The sequence below is a fragment of the Rissa tridactyla genome, chromosome Z (assembly GCF_028500815.1).
Source record: "Rissa tridactyla isolate bRisTri1 chromosome Z, bRisTri1.patW.cur.20221130, whole genome shotgun sequence".
Taxonomy (NCBI): Eukaryota; Metazoa; Chordata; class Aves; order Charadriiformes; family Laridae; genus Rissa; species Rissa tridactyla.
This window is the reverse complement of record NC_071497.1, coordinates 58216541-58234719: the sequence shown is the minus strand read 5'-3', so window position 1 is coordinate 58234719 and position 18179 is coordinate 58216541. Positions and strand designations below refer to the sequence as shown.

The following is an 18179-nucleotide window of genomic DNA, read 5'->3' as shown; positions in this document are numbered from 1 at the left end:
ATGCGCTTGTTTGTGTAATAAGCAGGACCCATCCGTCTCTCTGCCGGGGAGAGGCTGACTGACATTCGTGAAGCATTCTTCATATTCCCTGGGTGATGCAAAACGGTCATGCAGATGGTCCCATCTGTGTGCCAGATGAGTGCTGTTTATTCACGTGTGTTTGGCTGGTACCTCAAAGAGTACAGTGCCTCCTCTGCGTTTTTCCTGTGGCAGGTGGTATCTATTGACCTGCTAGACAAAGATCAAATGCCTGCGTTGTTTGAAAGTGGTAGCAACCCCTGTATTAGGAACTGGGATGTTCAGTGAGGTTTTTTTCTTCTTTTAAATTCCCGTCTGATTATATCAGAAGAGAAGCAGCGACCTGGTCGGTAATTGTCCTATAAAGACATTATTCATGTGGAACTCCGTAAACCTCTTTAAAGAGGTTTGACATACCTTCCATGGTCACGTGTTAAGACAAGCTTATTACTGTTATCATTATTATCATTAGAGTATTTTCTGTTCTGCAGTACAGGGGATGTTTGAATCTGAAAGCTGCTCTATCTCCTCATTTCTGCTTCAGTTAATAAGGAGTATAATTTGACACAATAGAAATAATGTTTTTCTTCCAAATCTATTCCTGCTTAGAGAGTGGCAAGCTCCAGCCTGCTAGCCTGTCTGTTAGTGACTTTGGTAAAACCCCAGTTCCCTCCCCACGCTGTGGCACAGGGACATGATGTTCGGGCACTGAGCTTTGTTCAGAGTTCAACTCCCATGGTAACAGGCACATCTATGAATATTTAATGGCAGAAGATTCCCCTTTTTCCAAGGAAGTGTTGTCGTATTTCATCAACAATAAAGCATTGGCTGAGAAGATCAACTGCTCCTAAATGAGAAAGCAGGAAAAGCTCTGAGATGACCTTCCTGCTGTGCCCAGCATCATGAGATGCTTTGATCCACACTCATCAGGGAAATTAAGGATGGCTTTCACCAAGCTTTGCACACAGTTGTCTTGGAAGGGAGAGCATTTCATAAAATAAGATTATTACCTGCTTCCCAGACGTGTAATTTTTTGTTTTCAATCTTGTTCAATTAAAGGAATTGGTTTTGACTTCCAGTTTCAACAGACTGGCTTCACAAGCTAGTTTGGGGATGGAAAGCAGCTTCCCAACACAAAGAAAATGGTTAAAGCGAGAGTGAAAATGAATTTGAGATTGCTCTTGCAGTCCTATTAAAGGAGTCGTCCTGTTAAAAGGAGTGTTTTCCCTGGAGCCAAATGGTAGTTGCAACATTTACCATATGCCTGGGCCCCAAGTGAATCTGGCTTCTGTCAGTTTATCATGTAAGAAGTTCATATGTGGCAATTTTTGGTTCTGAAATTTTAAATTCACTGACTTTTAACCTGGAATGGCTCAAAAGAACCTTTTAAATTGAAACTACGTTTAGTCTTCTGAAGGTAACACATTTATCAGGTGGGTGGATGGGTTAATATCAATCACTGTAAATGTTTAAACGTAACATGTTTGCTCATCACTGCTTTTTTATTTAACTTAGTAGAATGGGGCTTTTTTTTTTCTATAGTTGTGATGGATAGGCCAAATGGAAAGTGGATTAAAAGTTATTTATATGAAGAAATAACTTTTTAAGGATAAAGCAACTTAATAATATTTAAGGCCACTAGAGAAGACTTTGTGTTCTTCAGTTACAGTAGTTTCATAGGGATCTTATTGCTACCATGAAGAAATCATGCAGTGTGAAAGAGAAGTATTTCCTTGATGTATGTGCTCCAGACAACCTTTATGCACTGTCTTTAATAGGGAGTGTATAAATTGTATCATTGGCTGTTATAAACATATTGTGCACATAAATACTTGCACTGATCAACAGGTTAAAAATAAAATCAGTGGGCAGCTACCACATAGGCAGCAAGCTTGTGCCCTTTTTTTAGCTAGAAGCCTGTGATGTTCCAGCCAGAGAGCTAGGTTTTCATCCTGATGGTATTTAATTCCCCTGGCCTCATTTGCACCTCTCTTCATTTCCAGTGGTATAAAAGTATTGTCAAGCAAAATAGTTTTTATAGTAATAGTTAGGTTTGCTTCCATCAGACTAAATGGAATTTTTCAAAAGCAGGTAAAGGCCAGACTTGTGTTATCACAAGTTCCGCTCAAATTCAGGGGGAAGGGTACTGTTTAAAAATGACCCACTGAGTTCCCCGAACCAGCTTACTGCATGACTAGTCATGCTCTCATAAATGGGAGGGAAAGCCTGCAGTTAGGAAGGGAAATAGCATTTTAACAACAATAAATTGATTTTATAGATGCCAGAAATGGCATGGGTAGTCTACTGCTGATGTAGTTTTGCTGTCATTCTGGTTTAAATTGGTGAGATTTTCAAAAGAAGCAGAAGTGATTTAGGAGAGGAGGTTCCTTCTAAAAAATTAAAAACAGGTGCTCTCATTCTCTCAAACCACTGGGGCTAAACCACTGAAGGTGCTTCTGAAATTGACGACGGTAGCTTTCTTTATAAGGGTTTATGAACAGTTGAAGTCCCTAAATTTTTTGTTTTGTCTTATCATACTTCTGCTTCCAAAATACTTGTGAACTTTGCCAAGATCCCCTACTATATTGCAAAATACATTTAGAAATTCCTGGCAGCTCCATGCTGTGGTTAGCCACGCTATACCAATACGTAGAAACTTATGTCAGATTTGCATTATTTGCCTGCAACAATAAACTAACAAAAATCAGGAGGGTGAGTGTACCCGTGTGGCTCTCTGGAGGCCATGGCTGGCTAGGCGTTGAACCTGTTGGCTGATGTATTGTCAGTGTGGTGCCTCGTGACCCAGTGTCACTGGGAAGGGCTCTGGGGAAGCATGCTTGAGGTCTGTGTGAGGTGACATGAGGAGTCTGATTTAAGCTCTGTGTAGGGTGGTGGTGATCTTCAGCCAGGGTTTCTCTCCCACACTTGAGAGGCGTGCGGTCCCCCTGGCCCTGATGGCCATCCTGCAGCCTTGTTGGAGGCGGAGGGAACTTGGCGCATTCAGCTTGTTGGTTTGGGCAGCAGTTGATTAATCAGTTAAATCATTGACCATAGTGTTGGGTAGCACACCTGCTTCCTTCATCCATTTTTCCACGTGCTAGGTTGCTGCTCTCCAAGGACCTTTTTGTTGGCTGTCTTGTAAAAGGGAAGGCCTGAGAGCTGATGTTAAATGCTAATTAACGCCTTGCAGCATTAACGCTGTGTTGGGCCCAAAGCTGTCTTTCCTGGAATCATGGGTACTGTAGACACAGTAGGTGTAGACATCAAACAGTTTTGTTGGGAGAAGGAGTGTATGGCACTTTTGTCTAATAGTTTGTCTAATGCATGCTGTCTTGCTGTGTGCCTGTCCTCGAGCCTTGATGTCACCCTCTTGTCAGGTGCTGGGGGCCGAGCACGACACCTTTGCTGCTTCATTTGAAGGCATGGACAACATGCTCCAGATCCTGAACTCAGTGTGGTGTTTGTCAGCCACTGAGGGATGAACCAGAAGAGGGAACCTACTGAGATCTTGTTGCGTTGGTGGCAGGTTTAGCTAGGAGAAAGGCTATGAGGCAGCTGTGGTCCTTCTCCTTTCTCTCTGTCCTACCCTCCAGCTCCCTCCTCAGCCGTGTCCCAGGGCAGAAGGGAGACACCTGAGGAAGTCCAGACGCTGGCTTTGTGGGGCTGAGCATCACTGAGGGGGGATGACAGGGCACACCAAGGTGCCGTCAGTTCACATCAGGCAGGACCCCGGCTCGGCCCGGCCAGGGGCCTGACAGCCTTCCTCAGCTCCAGCACGCACGAGCCCACCCGTGTCCCCAGGACACGCTGCGGAGACGGAGGGATTTCAGCTGACAGTAAACCCGGGCAGCTTCGGAAGGTTTGCATGTCTCCGCTGCTTCAGAGCAGGTCCCCTCCGCTCCCTCCCCGTGCCCTCGGTGGTGAGGCTGGAGCAGGAGGGGTGACCTGGTAAAACCAGCCGAGGCAGCCACCACCAGCTGCAGCTGGAAGTGGTAACTCCATTCGGTGCTCTCTTGTAGCTGTCACTGCTCCAAGCAAGTGGAGGGAGAGGCAGTTTCCTTGTTTTTCAGCTAAGGGAGTTTAAAAATCATTGTTCTTGGCTTGGTGCTCCATCGCTTTGGCAGTCCTCTTCTCCTCGGCTGATAGACTGAGGGATGGTGCTTGCTGTTGGGAAGAGACCCGACCGAAGTTGGATCTCTGCTGTGAAGCCAGGAAAGGTGGGGGAACGAGGACAGGACTTCCCTCTTGATTTCCACCGATTCCCATTTTGTCCTGAGCACGCATCTCTAGAGGGGTTGTTCCTGCACGGGGGGGGCACTGGGGTGACTGCCTCGCTTTCCTTAAAGGGCAGAAGCTTTTTGGCTATACCTGCAGTGACATGTCTGCCAATACCCTGTCGTGTGCCTTTCCCAGCAGGTGGCTTCCCCCTGTAGCATGGAGTAAAGCTATAAGCAACGGTGACAGCGGGCAATAGGTCTCCTTGCTTGAGAAGGTGCCTTGGAATTGCATGTGGGGTGAGACTCACTTGGGAACTCAGAGACTTAGGTGGGAACGGGAGCAAAGAGGAGGAACCTTCTGGGAAGTGACAACATTTGGAAAAATCAGTTGCGTTATGTCTTCTTATGGGGAAAAAAAGCCAACAGCCAGCAACTGAGGTGAAGCAAGAAGGGGGAAGGGCAGCCTAGCAAGAGCAATAAAGATGTCAGCTGTATTTCTGAAAGCGAATATTTGGAATTTACCTTACTATAATATGTTAGCAGCCTGTGTGGTGCCGCTCATCTGTTTGGATGAGGTGGCTGTGGCTTAATTCTTAATAAACACAAAAGAAAAAAAACTGCAGAGGCAGAAGTGATTGAAGCAAGCTTTGAAAGAAAGAAGTGATAGCGTTTAAAGTAAATTAAATGCTCTTTTATCTTTTTCCTTGAAATGCTAGCAAGATTACTTAAGGAAGAATGTGTGTGTAAAAAAGCAGTGTGTTCCACAAACAAAAGCATTTGTGCAGCTTTGTAGAGCAGTTCTAATAGCACAGCTGGAGAAACTCCAGGGGAATCTGTAAAAGTCTGTGTGTAATTAGTGCTGCCTTTTAAACACACAAAGGGAAAAAATGAGTGGATGCCAGCAAATTGGGGGAAAAAGAAAAAGTATAACCCAAACTTTTGGAATTTGATTTGAATACAACTACTAGCTCAGTACCATCCTGCAAAGGAAAAAAAAAAAAAAGAAAGAAAGAAAGAAATGCAGTGGGTGGGAGTTTATTGCAGTTGTCTCAGTAACTGGATAAAGTATATAACTTTCAGAGTTAGTGGAATGCCAGCAAAAATGAAACGTTCCTGAAAAGTTTCTGCTTTCATGGAAAATGCCATTTCTTTAAAAAAAGTAAGATAAAGGGGGCACTGCTCTTGCAGAAGGAACCTGCAGAGCCCATGAACGCACTCTTCAGGCACGTCAGTGAGGAGCAGCTCAGCGAGTCCGCCCCCTGGGGTCACTGCACATACTGAAAGAGAAGGAGGAGGAAGGAGCACTTCTTTTTGTCCTTTTTAAAGCCAATATCTTTATAATTTTTCTTTGTATTGTATGTTTTCAGGGAAAGAAAAACTCACAGCTATGGTGTTTTTTTTATTTTCTGAAAGCGATCACACCCTTTTCCTATTGGATCTTCAGAAAAGAGTATTGTAGAGCACAAGCGTTGCCCTTTTTTTCCCCCAATCTGTTTCCCCCCACCCCCCCCAAGCTGATCACAGTGTTGACGGAAATGTTTTGGTCTGCCTCCTCCGTGATGCCTACTATCTTCTCTGGCAGGTGCTACTTTGGAGTACATCCCTCACGGCCAACTTGCAAACACCCACTTAACTTCAAATTTGCGAACGCTGAAATTGGAGCAGGACATTATGCCTGCTCAGGAGGAGAGGAAGACTCCCCTGGTGGAAGCTGTTCGGGGAAGGAAGTCCTTTTCTTCTCAAGACAAAACTCTCACTCCAATTAACCTGACAGATGACCAGCTTGCCTCTGGCCTCTATGGTGATGACCAGCTCACATTTCACCTTTCGTGGTGCCGATGGAGTTTGAATGTGAAAATACAGTTAAAGGAGGTTTTCAGGGTTCTCAAAATTGTGAAAGCAGGGAAAGACGTGGCTACGGGGAAAGTCACAGTGGGAGACCCTGTGTCTGCAGATAGCAGCTTAGTTTTTAAATGGCAGATTGTAGCACATCAGTGAAATGCTATTTAGTGACTTCATAAGAAAAATGTACTGAGAAAGAAAGGGTTAATAAAATAATAATTTTTTTTAAACTTAAATTTGCATGAATTTTTTGCCTGTCTTCTGCTTAGAGATTGGTTTAACAGTTGTTTCAGTATATAGTTAAATCTAAAGAAACAGCCTTGATTGAACCCCCCCACCCTGTTGAATAGGTTATTGTTAAATACGCTGTCTGCACTAAGGCATTAGTTCTGGCAATGAGCTTCTGTCATCTGACACTAAGAATTAAGATTTTCATAACAGATCAGAGTAACCCATTTCAATGTTAGAAATCTTTCACAAATAGCAAAGGAAAAAAGTCTATTTTCTTAAAGTTTTCTAAAGCATCATAAAGATTAGCAACATGTTGGAAGCTGGGAAAGTTAGGCTAAACTAGTTTTCAGTTTCCAGAGTTGTTTTTAGAAGTGTTCTTTTATATTTCCAATGTGCATCTCACACCATGACTTTATGTACAAAAAGATTAGAAAGCCCAGCTTCAGTTGGTAAATTAAACAGAAAGCTGTTTTTTTCTTTTGAAAAATTGTCTAAAGCTGCTGCAGTCAAAGCTGGCTACAGATTTGTACTGATATGTGTGCTTTGTCTCCCTTTTCAATAGTGTGTACTAATAATGAAAACACACTCAAATCTATCATGAAGAAAAGGGACGGGAAAAAGGATTTGAGCAACACCAAGAAGAACCTGCAGTTTGTCGGCATTAATGGCGGGTAAGAGACCTGTTTCCAAAAAATCTGTCATTGTAGCACTTTCACAGTGGGAAAGAGAGGAGGAACACAGGAGCTTATGCATTGCTTTGGCCTGTCATAGAATCGTAGACTAGAGGTGGAAGGGACCTTACAGATCATCTAGTTCCAACCCCCCCTGCCATGGACACCTCCCACTAGACCAGGTTGCTCAAAGCCCCATCCAGCCTGGCCTTGAACACCTCCAGGGATGGGGCATCCACAACTTCTCTGGGCAACCTTTTCCAGCGTCTCACCACCCTCACAGTAAAGAATTTCTTCCTAATATCTAATCTAAATCTACCCTCTTTCTGTTTAAAACCATTACCTCTCATCCTATCACTACACTTCCTGATAAAGAGTCCCTCCCCATCGTTCCTGTAGGCCCCCTTTGGGTACTGGAAGGCCGCTATAAGGTCTCCTCGGAGCCTTCTCTTCCCCGACTCTCTCAGCCTGTCCTCATAGTAGATGTGCTCCAGCCCTCTGATAGTCTTCATGGCCCTCCTCTGGACCCGACCCAACAAGTCCACATCCTTATGTTGTCCGTGCTATTCTTCAGACTGAGGTGCATCTTAATTAAATGAGTTTAAGGGTTGTAGAGAAGAATGAAACAGCTGAGCTCATCTTAATCCTCTGTGAAACTTCTATGCTTTAAGTCATACATGGCTGTCCTGGTTTGAGATAGAACAAAACTAATTTTCTTTTCAGTAATTTTACTTTTCAGTTAAGTCTTTTATAACTAACTGCACTCTGAAATTACGGGCATATTTTTCAGACAGTGTCTGCTTCCAGAGTGATAAGGCCTGATGTTTATAGTTAATGCCAAGGAACGGTATGCAGAGAGGCCCCTGATTATACTTATTGCTACAGCAACCAAGGTCAGCTAACTTTGTTATGTGCCCTGTTGGAGGGTCGGAAGTGGAAAAGCGTAGAGGGGTCCCACCTGCGGGGAGGAGCGGACAGAACAGGTGACCAAAAACTGACCAATGGGGTATTACATCCCATCTGCCCCATGCTCAGTATAAAAGCTGAGGGATCAAAGGGGTCAGCCTCTTTCTTCAATAGCTGGTGTCCGAGGAGGACTCTGTCCGTTCTTCTGTTTCTTATCCCGATCTGTGCGTTCCTGAACCCGTATTGAACAATACAGCAAGAGATGGCATTGCCTAAGAATTAACCTTCCTGGCTTTGCGGTAGGTAAATACAGAAACTTTGCTGCACAAATACAGAAAACAGTTTGGAAAATTATCTTCTTGTAAAATATTACTTATGCTTGCAGAATGTTGCGAAGAACTTTAAAATGGTTTCATCAAGTTTTTTTATACAGCGTTTCTAGCCCCTTCCTCAGATTAGTTTTTCCTTAGTACAAATGCATTGTGCAGTATATAATCTAAATATCACAATTACTTCTTTTCATACATATTGGTTAAAAGTATTATTACTCACAGTGGGGGAATGTCATCACTCATAAATCTCTGTTGCACATTAGAACAGGCTTAGTACGTCAATTCATCAGCTGTTGAGGTTGGTGAGATAAGACATTTAATTGGAATCAGCATTATAATTGTCCAAATCACTTATATTTCACCTAAAATATCAAAATGTTTTGGATTGTCACAGGAAAAAGTGTTAAAATCATAGCTGTTGTCTTTAGGTAGGTTTGTTAGCTTCGCTGATTATATTTGCCCAGTAAGGCAACAACACAATTTACTCTGAACAAAGTAATTTCATTTTAGGGCTAAGGCAAGGTCTGACAGAGCGTTCAGACTTGTGCTTAAAAAAGGTGGTTGTTCTTTCATTACACAGTGTGCACATAATAATCGCAGCATCAGGTGGCAGTGAGGCCAACATCAGTGAGTAGAAGGTAGGAGAGGTGTCTGAGAGTAGAACACAGGAGGACTAAGCCTTGGCGAGATATTTTTCAACTTGCAGCAGTGCGGGTGGGTACCAGCGGCTGCTGAATGGCGCTGAGCAAGCACCCCTTCCCCTGCCCATTCTCCCCCCAGGTACGAGACGACGTCCAGTGATGACTCCAGCTCCGAGGAGAGTTCCTCTTCGGATTCGGAGGAGGAGTGCGACAACCACGAGTACCCCTGCAGCCGGCACACAGAGGAGGGGCAGCCCGTGCCCCGCGCCCCAGAGGTCTGCGCCATGGGGGCAGAGAAGGAGAGCCCCGCTCCGGAGTGCGAGGCTGAGGAGGTGGAAATCAGAGAAAGGTAGGTTGCTCGCCCTCCCCCCAGCATCTCTGTATGGGGCATTACCACCAGGTTACCACTGGGTTACCACCGCCTCGTTGCGCAGGGCGAGCTGCAGGCTGTGCCCAAGCTGGTGGAGGAAGTGCCAGCCCCCATCACCGCCCAACTGCTGCCCACTTCCCTCTTCCTCGAGTGGGTAACCAGAGGGGGTTTCATGTCAGAACAACTGTGTGTGAGCGGGGAGAAGGTGTCGGAGGGTGTCCCTTCCAGCAGCTGACCCCGGTGGCTTTAAATGGTCCACTTGTAGTGAGACCCAGTGAGTTACACCCCAGCAGAGGCTCTCCCAGGTCACAAACGGCACTCGTTTGGGAGCTGACAATGCGTTTTTAGCACCCTGGTCTGTAAAACAGTAAGTAATCAAGCAAGTGAATATTGAACCATGTACACCAGGTCTGCAGCCTGCTGGGATCTCATCTTGCATGTGCATCTTCCACAGCATCTCAGCCATGGCTGGTACTGCTCAGTAAGGGAGTGGGATGCAGCAGCAACGAGGTCATCCAACCCTTAGATCGTATACTTCATATGATGTCATACACTATGATATACTTTAGGGACACTGTGACACATTTGTTCAGCATTTCATGTCTAAGGCACTTTTCAAATTACTCGTAATGAGCTATGTAAGGTAGTATTTGGCAGGCAAGGCTTTTTTTTCTTTTTTGGCATGTGGAAAGCAATATCGTGGTGATTTTTTACTGATTCTTGATTAGTGAATGGACAAAACAAAGTGAAAACGTAAACAGTGAAGGGATATTTTATAGCTACTGGGTTTGCCAGATGTTTACAAGTGTGCTAGCTTGGAAAATTATGTAAGTGGAATAATAACAGTAAAACAGCTAAGACAAAACAAATACGTCATGTTTCACTGGAGATATAGCTTAGTGTCAAACTTATCTGTAATTATCGACATCAACTGCTAAATAACAGAGATGCAGAAATTCATAATGAAGAGCTATTCACAGGCCTTGGAGCTGTGACTTTTGAAGTGCCCTGAGCTTTATTTATACAGTACTGCAGGATGGCCGGTTATTTTACAGGTGGCATAGAAAGATAGGCAAGTTCTCAAAGGAGTTCTCTAACTTGTATTTACCCCAGCAAGGGGTGGTGGTGAGGAGGGGGCAGCAGGACAGCCTAGGTAGGCACGTATACTTGAGGAGCATGTTCTTTGCAAGCTGGCTAGCCTGGCAGTGCCCTTCAAGGGGAAGAGGCAGGGCAAGTGGCCACGTGGGACCGAGCGTGGTCCATGCCATGGTGGAGCATTTCATTGCTCTGGAAGCACCAGCAGCTGGCTTGTAACCCTGGAGAGCTAAAATGCCTACCTTACACACACGAGTACTTTAGTCTCTCTGCTTTTTGGCAGAACTTTCCTGTAAAATTGCCATTATCCTCTGTGGCAGGTTGTAGGCAGAGATGGATGGCAGCCTGGCACGCCACGTGGCACAGGCATGGGCCTTCTTATTTTCACCTTTTCCCTGAGTTTTGAAATTTGTGATGGAGAGGGGGCAGAAGTAGAAACATGAAAGGGGACTGGAGAAAGAGAGTAAATTTCCAGAGCGGACAGGATGAGAAAATCTGGTTCTGGTGAACAGGATAAAACAGGAGCCAGCAGGGAGGCACTGCTTGTGCCCTTTCCCACCAGTTAATTCTGTTTCCGTCACAACTATCAGCATTTCCTCTTGTTAATCAAGTAATCAAAGCACAGAGTATGTAACACATGCTCTGCAGTCGTACAGCAGTAGGTGAGAATTTCCACTAGATGGGCTGCCAAGCCTAAAGCACAGAAGTGATGCATTGCCTGCTCTCCGTTCCCACTGCTCCTCCCGCCCGCATCTGGGAAACACATTTTTCCTCCTCGCGGAGGTCGGCGGCTCCACTCAACATGGAGGGAGTCCCCGCAGAGAAGAGCTGCCAGCACACCTTCTGCGTTGCAGCAGCTGGTGACTTGCCTGGAAACATTCACTCCCACACGACTTTCAGAAATGTTCCTATGCCAAAACATGGAGAGAAAAATTTAAATGTGCTGTGTATTCTGCTGTCTCCTTCAGATACGAACTAAGTGAAAAGATGCTTTCGGCATGTCACCTGCTGAGAAACAACATTGATGACCCCAAGGCATTGACCAACAAAGATGTGGTAAGCAATGCAGGGCAAAATTCTCTCTGAGCTGCAACAGGAAAACTTTAGGGAGGGGTAACTTCTGGTTTTGCAGGACCAGCACCGCAGTGGCTTGGCAGAAGAGGATTTCTTCTTTCCTGGAAGAGTCACAGAGTGCTTTTTTTCTATCAGGAGACTTCTGTCCAGAGAATGTACTTACACTTTGTATGCTGGGGACTTGCCATCCCAAGGCACACACATAAAAATAGTAACATGAAAGCGCAGTTTCAACACATCCGTGCATTCCTGTGTTATTTTTGTAAGTGTTGCTTTAGCACTGCTGCGGGCGGCTCTCAGGCCTCACAGTAAGAGACTGCACGGGGTGAGGAGACCATGACAAAAGCTCCGAGTCTGCTCTAAAACTGAACATGCACCGCCTCCTTCTAAGCACAGGGATACTGTTTCTGTCTCGCTTATTGCGCTGGTAGCTTTTATCAGTGCAGCAGGGAGTAAGGAAGATTCAGTTAATACTCAGTAAATAAGGTTGTATTTGCTTCATACAGGAATTGCCTATATGCCTCATACAGGAATTGCCTGTGCTACTTTGTGAGGGCAATCTGAAAGCAAAGGAACACTGCATAGTGATATCAAATTGAATTTTGCATTTGTTACGGTTGTGCGGTGATGTGAAAGGCAACAATCCACTGCCAGTCTCCTCTACCGTAGAGTATCTGCAGCTTCTTAAGGACAATAATATTGTCTGTAAGACACAGACACAAATATTGTCTGTGTCTAATTCTGACATTTGTGGTCCAGGGAATGTTTTGGTAGGTTGTTTAATACCAGTGTGACGGGTAGTTTTTAACCCTGTGTCAGTCCTTCGGGAGTAGTTTAGGCATTCAAACAACAAATGTTTCAGGCCCGGTTGGAGTTGAAAGTGTCAAAAATTATATAACTAGCTGATAATTTCTACCTTGAAAGTGTAATTTGAATTTACACATTTCTTTCTTGTGCTTAAAATGTTTGCCAGCACAAGTGGTGTTTTGTATCTGGAAACTACAGACTAATGAGCTCTTGTTCTCTCTCTGTCTGCTGATAAAGAAGTCTTGTCCAAAAAGGATAAACTTCAGTACAGCTAGGGATCCATATAAATTGTCCCAACCTCTTCCAGCATACTCAGATCTTGTAGCTGCTGTTTACGCCAGAAGCACCTGCTGACTGCTTCTTTTGGGATGTGATAGATTCTTGAATTAAAAAAAGTACCATTTACTTAAAAATGTGTGTGATACCGTGACTGTAAAAATAATTTCTTAGTGGTATTTTGGACTCAGTAGTGCCTAAAATTAAAAAAAAATATATTTATATTGTGTTACTTTATGACCACTTCTGGGTTTCAGCTCTGTATGTTCACAGTACACATGGTGTCTTAACTCAAATGGTTGGACCTTGTAAGTTTTTATTATAGTAGTACTGATGTATAATATTCTGTATATATTTATATGTAGTATAGATAAATATGTAGTACTGATACATATAGAATATTGTCCCTTTACCAGACATAGGCCCCCTCTAGAACTACTGGTGTTTTCCCTAGCGGCTAGAGAAGTGTGCTGATTGTCTTCTTGGCAAAATTGTCCTTGAACTTACTGGCTACCTTGCAGGTGGGGGTTTATGAAAGGAGAAGAAGGACATGGTGGTCCTTCCAGGTTATAGAAATTGTCTCAGAAAGTCAGAGCTTGTGGTGATGGCAGGAGCATCCTTGGCTCACAGCTAGATCTGCTCTACCTACGTTGTTATTCACAGACAGTTATCTGGCCTAAGAGGCTCCTAGCCCTCTGCCCTCAGTCCATACCAGTGGGAAAGTTGATCCTGAATGTCTAACCTGCATGTTCTCATTGCAGTTGAAATCTCTTACTATTACAGCCACCCATTCTGCAGGTGAAGAACAGGTTCTTCCTTTTCTCACTGCAGTAGCCTTTTGCACTGTGAAAATGTTATGGTGTTCCTTTTGCCAACTGTCCTTTCAGCAGACAGGCCCCGGTCCTTCCTATCTGTCCCATAGATCAAATTTCCTTGACTTCTAATCGTTCTGGCTGCTCACCTTTGAAACTGTTTCATCTGAATCTTTCCTGTCATTCCGTGATCCAAGCAGACAAGGTAGTCCAGCTGTTGCCTTCACAGTGCTAGGCAGAGAGAAGGGACTGCATAACATGCCGTGCAAGTTATAAATCTGTTTATTCACCCCAAAATCCATTACAGTGTGACGTTGTTGACTCAGGTTCAGCTTGTGATCCTCTGTAATGCCCAGCTCTTCTCTTGCAGAACTGCTGTCCAGTCAGTTCTCCAGTAGTTTGTGCATTTGATAATTCATGCCTTGGGATTGGACCTACTTGACTTAGCATGCTGTTGTTTTAAGCCCCCGAGAAACATGCATTCCCACTGCTCTTAGTCTTGGGTTCATCGGTGGTTTATGAAGTTATGTATTTCATGGAAACGGTTACTCCAGGTCTTTTGTCTGTTCACCAGTATTTGATACCTATTAATTCTGGGGTAATATAAAATTCTGTGCCCTTGAGGGTGAACCATTCCTGAATTGAAGCAAAATAAGAGGAGGTAAACAGTCGGTGTTTTAAAGAGGGGTTTAGTCAGAGGAGAAGCTTCAGTCCGTACATCTTGTTTGTGAGCTGAATACTTTCTTCCCACATTTGACTAAAAAAGGCTTGACCTCCTGCATGGCTCACTTGTGGGATGGAAAATCCTTTAAATAGATTGTGCATATGTAAATTTTTCTGTCTTGGTTTTGGCAGAGGTTTTGTTTAAATACCATCCAGCACGAGTGGTTTCGTGTCTCAAGTCAGAAGTCAGCTGTCCCTGAAATGGTTGGAGACTACATAACTGCTTTTGAAGAGATTTCTCCTGCTGTCCTCAGACATATCATCAATATGGCAGATGGAAATGGAAACACTGCTCTGCATTACAGCGTCTCACATTCTAACTTTGAAATTGTAAAGCTTCTTCTGGATGCAAGTAGGTTGACTTGTTTGCATTTTTTTTAATTGTTTTTGGTTTTTGCAATCCTCACAGGTGAAATTCTTGATGAGCAAGAGGTCAAGTTTGGGCTTCCGCCAGCAGCTCTTTTAACTTCTCTTACATGGTGGCTCACTTGGGTAGTCTAGAATCCTTGTTTCTAGTGCTGCCTTTGGAGGTGAGGGTGGTATCTCTTGAAGAAGTTACAGAAACACTCAAGTAAATTATATACAGAGCTGACCAGCATTTGGTACAGATAGGCAGATCCCTGACTCTTGGACTGTAGTCCAAGTTCAGCAGCACCAGCCTCCAGCAGTTTTCTCTGGAGGCAGTGCAGCTACTGCTCAGCCACAGGTAGGATGCTGGTGGAGGAAGATCCATTCAGGTATAAATGTCTATGTTAAACAGTGAAGCTAATCTAGCTTTATCTTACTAAAGCAGTACAAAAGCTGTTTCTGGTCACCGCCTTGGCATGTTGATACGGCTCTCCTGAGAAACTAGGACAATATGGTATCCTGCCGTGTAGGAGCATTTCTCTGATCCACGAGCAATGCGAGGATGCTTCATTTAGTTGCTCTTGTTGTGGCTTCCTTCCCTCGATCCTCTTGCCACACACACAGAGAGAGGGTAGCGGCAGAGGGGAGACTCCAGAGCATCTGCTCCCTACATGCACTAAGCCAGAAGGCAGTCAGCAGAAGGTGTCACACGTTGGAGCTGGTCCCAGGCAGGATGCGATCTCTTTAAGCCTAGTTTTGCTCCCCGACAGAAGTTTCTTTCCCTAAACTACTTATAAAACCTGTCACAGTTGGTTGTGAAGCTTAACCGGACCAACGACATAGCTGGAGTGTAAGCCTAGCAATATTTATAAATCCAGAAAGGCAACATCAGATAAACACAATTAATGATACAAATCTCAGCTTTGATAATCCGTCACCCCTGTCGCTGCAAAGACTTCCTCGGCAGGAAAGTGAGTGCTTTGAAATCTCTGGTCCTGTTTGAAGGCAGCCTGTTGGGAAGGGTGAGTCACAGCAGGGGAATGCGGGGAATGTCAGGAGCACAGTGAAATGCGGCAGGCTGGCTCTGCAGCACCGCGGTGGGAGGAAACTGTCTCTCCGCTTCCCTGGGTATCTCAGGGTAGCGTGAGTATGCTCATCTGTTGCTGGAAGTCAGGACTGCTGTAGTTGACAGCAGCTGGTATATTCTTACAAAGATAGCAGGTTTTAACTGCAAAATCCAACAACCGTGACTAGTGGCAGGTGTGCAGGAGCACACTGCATGTGCCAGCACTTGGAAAGTGTTTTACAAACAGGCAAATTCCTTCAGGTTTCAACAGTCTCCCTCTGGAGAATGTCTAAATGGTCACTACAGTCAACTTTGCAATGTGGTTATATGACAGGCAGGTTCTTGGTCCAAGAACTCTGCGTCTGTTTGCTGAGAAGAGCAGATGAGACTCTTCTGTATCACCGTTGCAGTGTTACCAAGAGGACAAATAGGAAAACAGCTCTGCTATTAGCCATAAAGATAAGGAGATGAAATGTGACCTCAGAAAACACACCTGTGCTCAAGTAGTCTAGCCTGGGTAGGAGAGCATCACTGCCAATAATTATTCATTATTCATGAAGTAATGCATGTAGCGGACTGTCATGTTCTGTGGCTTCAGTGGCTTCCTAGAAGTGGTTCTGAAAGTAAGGTTGGGCTACTGGTTCTAAGGTAGCATGGGTGATGTCTGTGGAACATGAAAAAATTGTGCATTTTTTTTACATCTGCACTTGTACTGCTTCTGCAATGTTCTTTTCACCTAAAGAAAAAAAAAAAAGCCTTTGTCAATAAGTCTGAAGAATTTCCTGAAACATTTTTGCTTGTTAAGATATCTGTGGTGCAATTTAACCCCAAGTCTAGAGACTCTGTTTATGTAAGTCTGAGTCTTTGCCTTCCGATACGATGAGCACACTGAAGGCCCTGCTGCTTGGTAAACTGATAAGCCCTGCTGGATTTCTGCAGAATTTTAGGAACAGAGACCAACTGGAGGTTAGACCTGAACAAAAAGGAGAACTCTTGTCAGCTGCTGGCACTAGTCAGAGGACTTGACTGTTTTTGTTCACAGTCAAATACTCTGTAGAGCTGGAAACAGTCTTTTAATTGCAAGTTTTTTTCTGCAGCTCCAAACATGTCAAAGTACACTTGCAGATCTTTAAAATAACACTGATTACAGGAAAATGTTTGTGCTGAGGAGAAACAGCTTTTTCACTGACCATGTTGCTGGGTCATTTTTGTTTTGTGGGGTGGATTCCCTCAGGAGAGGAGCTTAAAGACTCTCCTGATGGTATTCCTGGGGTTCAGCCCCATGACCCAAATGGTCGTTTCAGATTTCAGACCACTTGCTTTTACAAAAGAGAAAAAATCGCACAAAGCCCTAAATGATGACATATAAAATGCCTTTGTGCTCTCCCTTGTGTTGCATGCATAGCAGGAGAGAATCCTTTTGTTTCTCGGGCTCAAGAGCACCCCTGTTTATTTTTTTTTCTTCTCCGCTTTCCCTTGAATTGCTTCCATTATGAGAGCACTTGCTGCCTTTTCTTTTTATAGGCTGGTCTACTAACAGTTTATTCAGTTCATTAGCACAATTGCTGCTTTTTGGGTTCCTGCTTTCCAAAGAAATTATCTCATCCCTCTGCAGATGTCTGTAACGTAAATCATCAGAACAAGGCCGGCTATACCCCCATCATGCTCGCTGCGCTTGCAGCTGTGGAAGCGGAGAAGGACATGAGGATAGTGGAGGAACTGTTCAGCTGTGGGGACGTGAATGCTAAAGCCAGCCAGGTCAGTCAAACGACACCGTGCCCACTCCTGAGGCTTTCTGTCTTTCCTTCCACACTCCTGTCCCTGCTCCATCGGTTCAGCTTTTGCACTCATTCACTCTCGCCCTCTGTGGTCTTCGATGTTTGTGTATATGTTTTTGGTAGCTGTATACAAAATGGAGCTGTGGAAGAACAGTTGAGCCTCAGGTCTGGATCTCTTCTAAAAATGAAGATTGAATATTATATGAAAGAACCATCACTGAATTTTAGGAGGCATTTACAAATTCTGTACCATTTAATACCTTCCAAGGAACTCCAGATGTCTGGAAATAGATCCTATATCTTCCTTTAATTTAATAAATAACTATGTGAATGGGGGATATATTATGCATAAAAGGTATTTAAATAACGGGAAGCAGAACCTTGAGAGTGCTGTATAAAATAACAATCTTTTTCTTTCCCCAAAAGCAGCACAGTGCCAAAAAAAAAAGTGTGCGTGCTTTGTCACTGATTGTCTGTGTGGTGATTTAGGTTTTCCTCTTCTTTCCATGCAGGCTGGTCAGACTGCACTGATGCTGGCTGTGAGTCATGGGCGGATAGACATGGTTAAAGCTTTGCTGGCCTGTGGTGCAGACGTCAATATCCAGGACGATGAGGGCTCTACAGCTCTGATGTGTGCTAGTGAACACGGACATGTAGAGATCGTCAAACTTCTGCTGGCTCAGCCTGGGTGTAATGGCACCCTGGAGGACAATGTGAGTTGCCTTTCCAGATAGTGCTTCATCAGATAGCTTCTCCATTCCGGAATGTTTTTCTAATATTTTTGATGTAATGGAGAGCTGCTGAAATCTACTTATGTGAATCTCTGACTCGCAGCACCAAAGTACCAAATGCATGAATCCTCTGCTTAGTGGTAGCAAGTGCTGTGATTATTTGTCTAGTATCTCTGCTTTTCTAACAGACTTAGCCAGTGGCTATTTTTGTGGTTAGCTGTATTTTGTGGTTAGCTGTAGG

The 18179-nt window shown here is 44.2% G+C and overlaps 1 protein-coding gene across 10 annotated transcripts in view; it reads left to right on the top strand.

The window, feature by feature from the left end:
- The window catches only part of KANK1 (KN motif and ankyrin repeat domains 1), a 115057-nt gene that overhangs the window by 89168 nt on the left and 7710 nt on the right, over positions 1 to 18179 (top strand). For 9 of the 10 annotated variants that reach the window (XM_054185626.1, XM_054185625.1, XM_054185622.1 and 6 more), the window contains 7 exons: positions 5818 to 6036; positions 6871 to 6979; positions 8998 to 9207; positions 11292 to 11379; positions 14148 to 14367; positions 17045 to 17187; positions 17720 to 17920. In XM_054185626.1, the coding sequence (XP_054041601.1) occupies positions 5818 to 6036; positions 6871 to 6979; positions 8998 to 9207; positions 11292 to 11379; positions 14148 to 14367; positions 17045 to 17187; positions 17720 to 17920 (1190 nt within the window). The remainder of the gene's footprint in view (positions 1 to 5817; positions 6037 to 6870; positions 6980 to 8997; positions 9208 to 11291; positions 11380 to 14147; positions 14368 to 17044; positions 17188 to 17719; positions 17921 to 18179) is intronic. The other variant, XM_054185627.1, reaches the window with a different exon arrangement.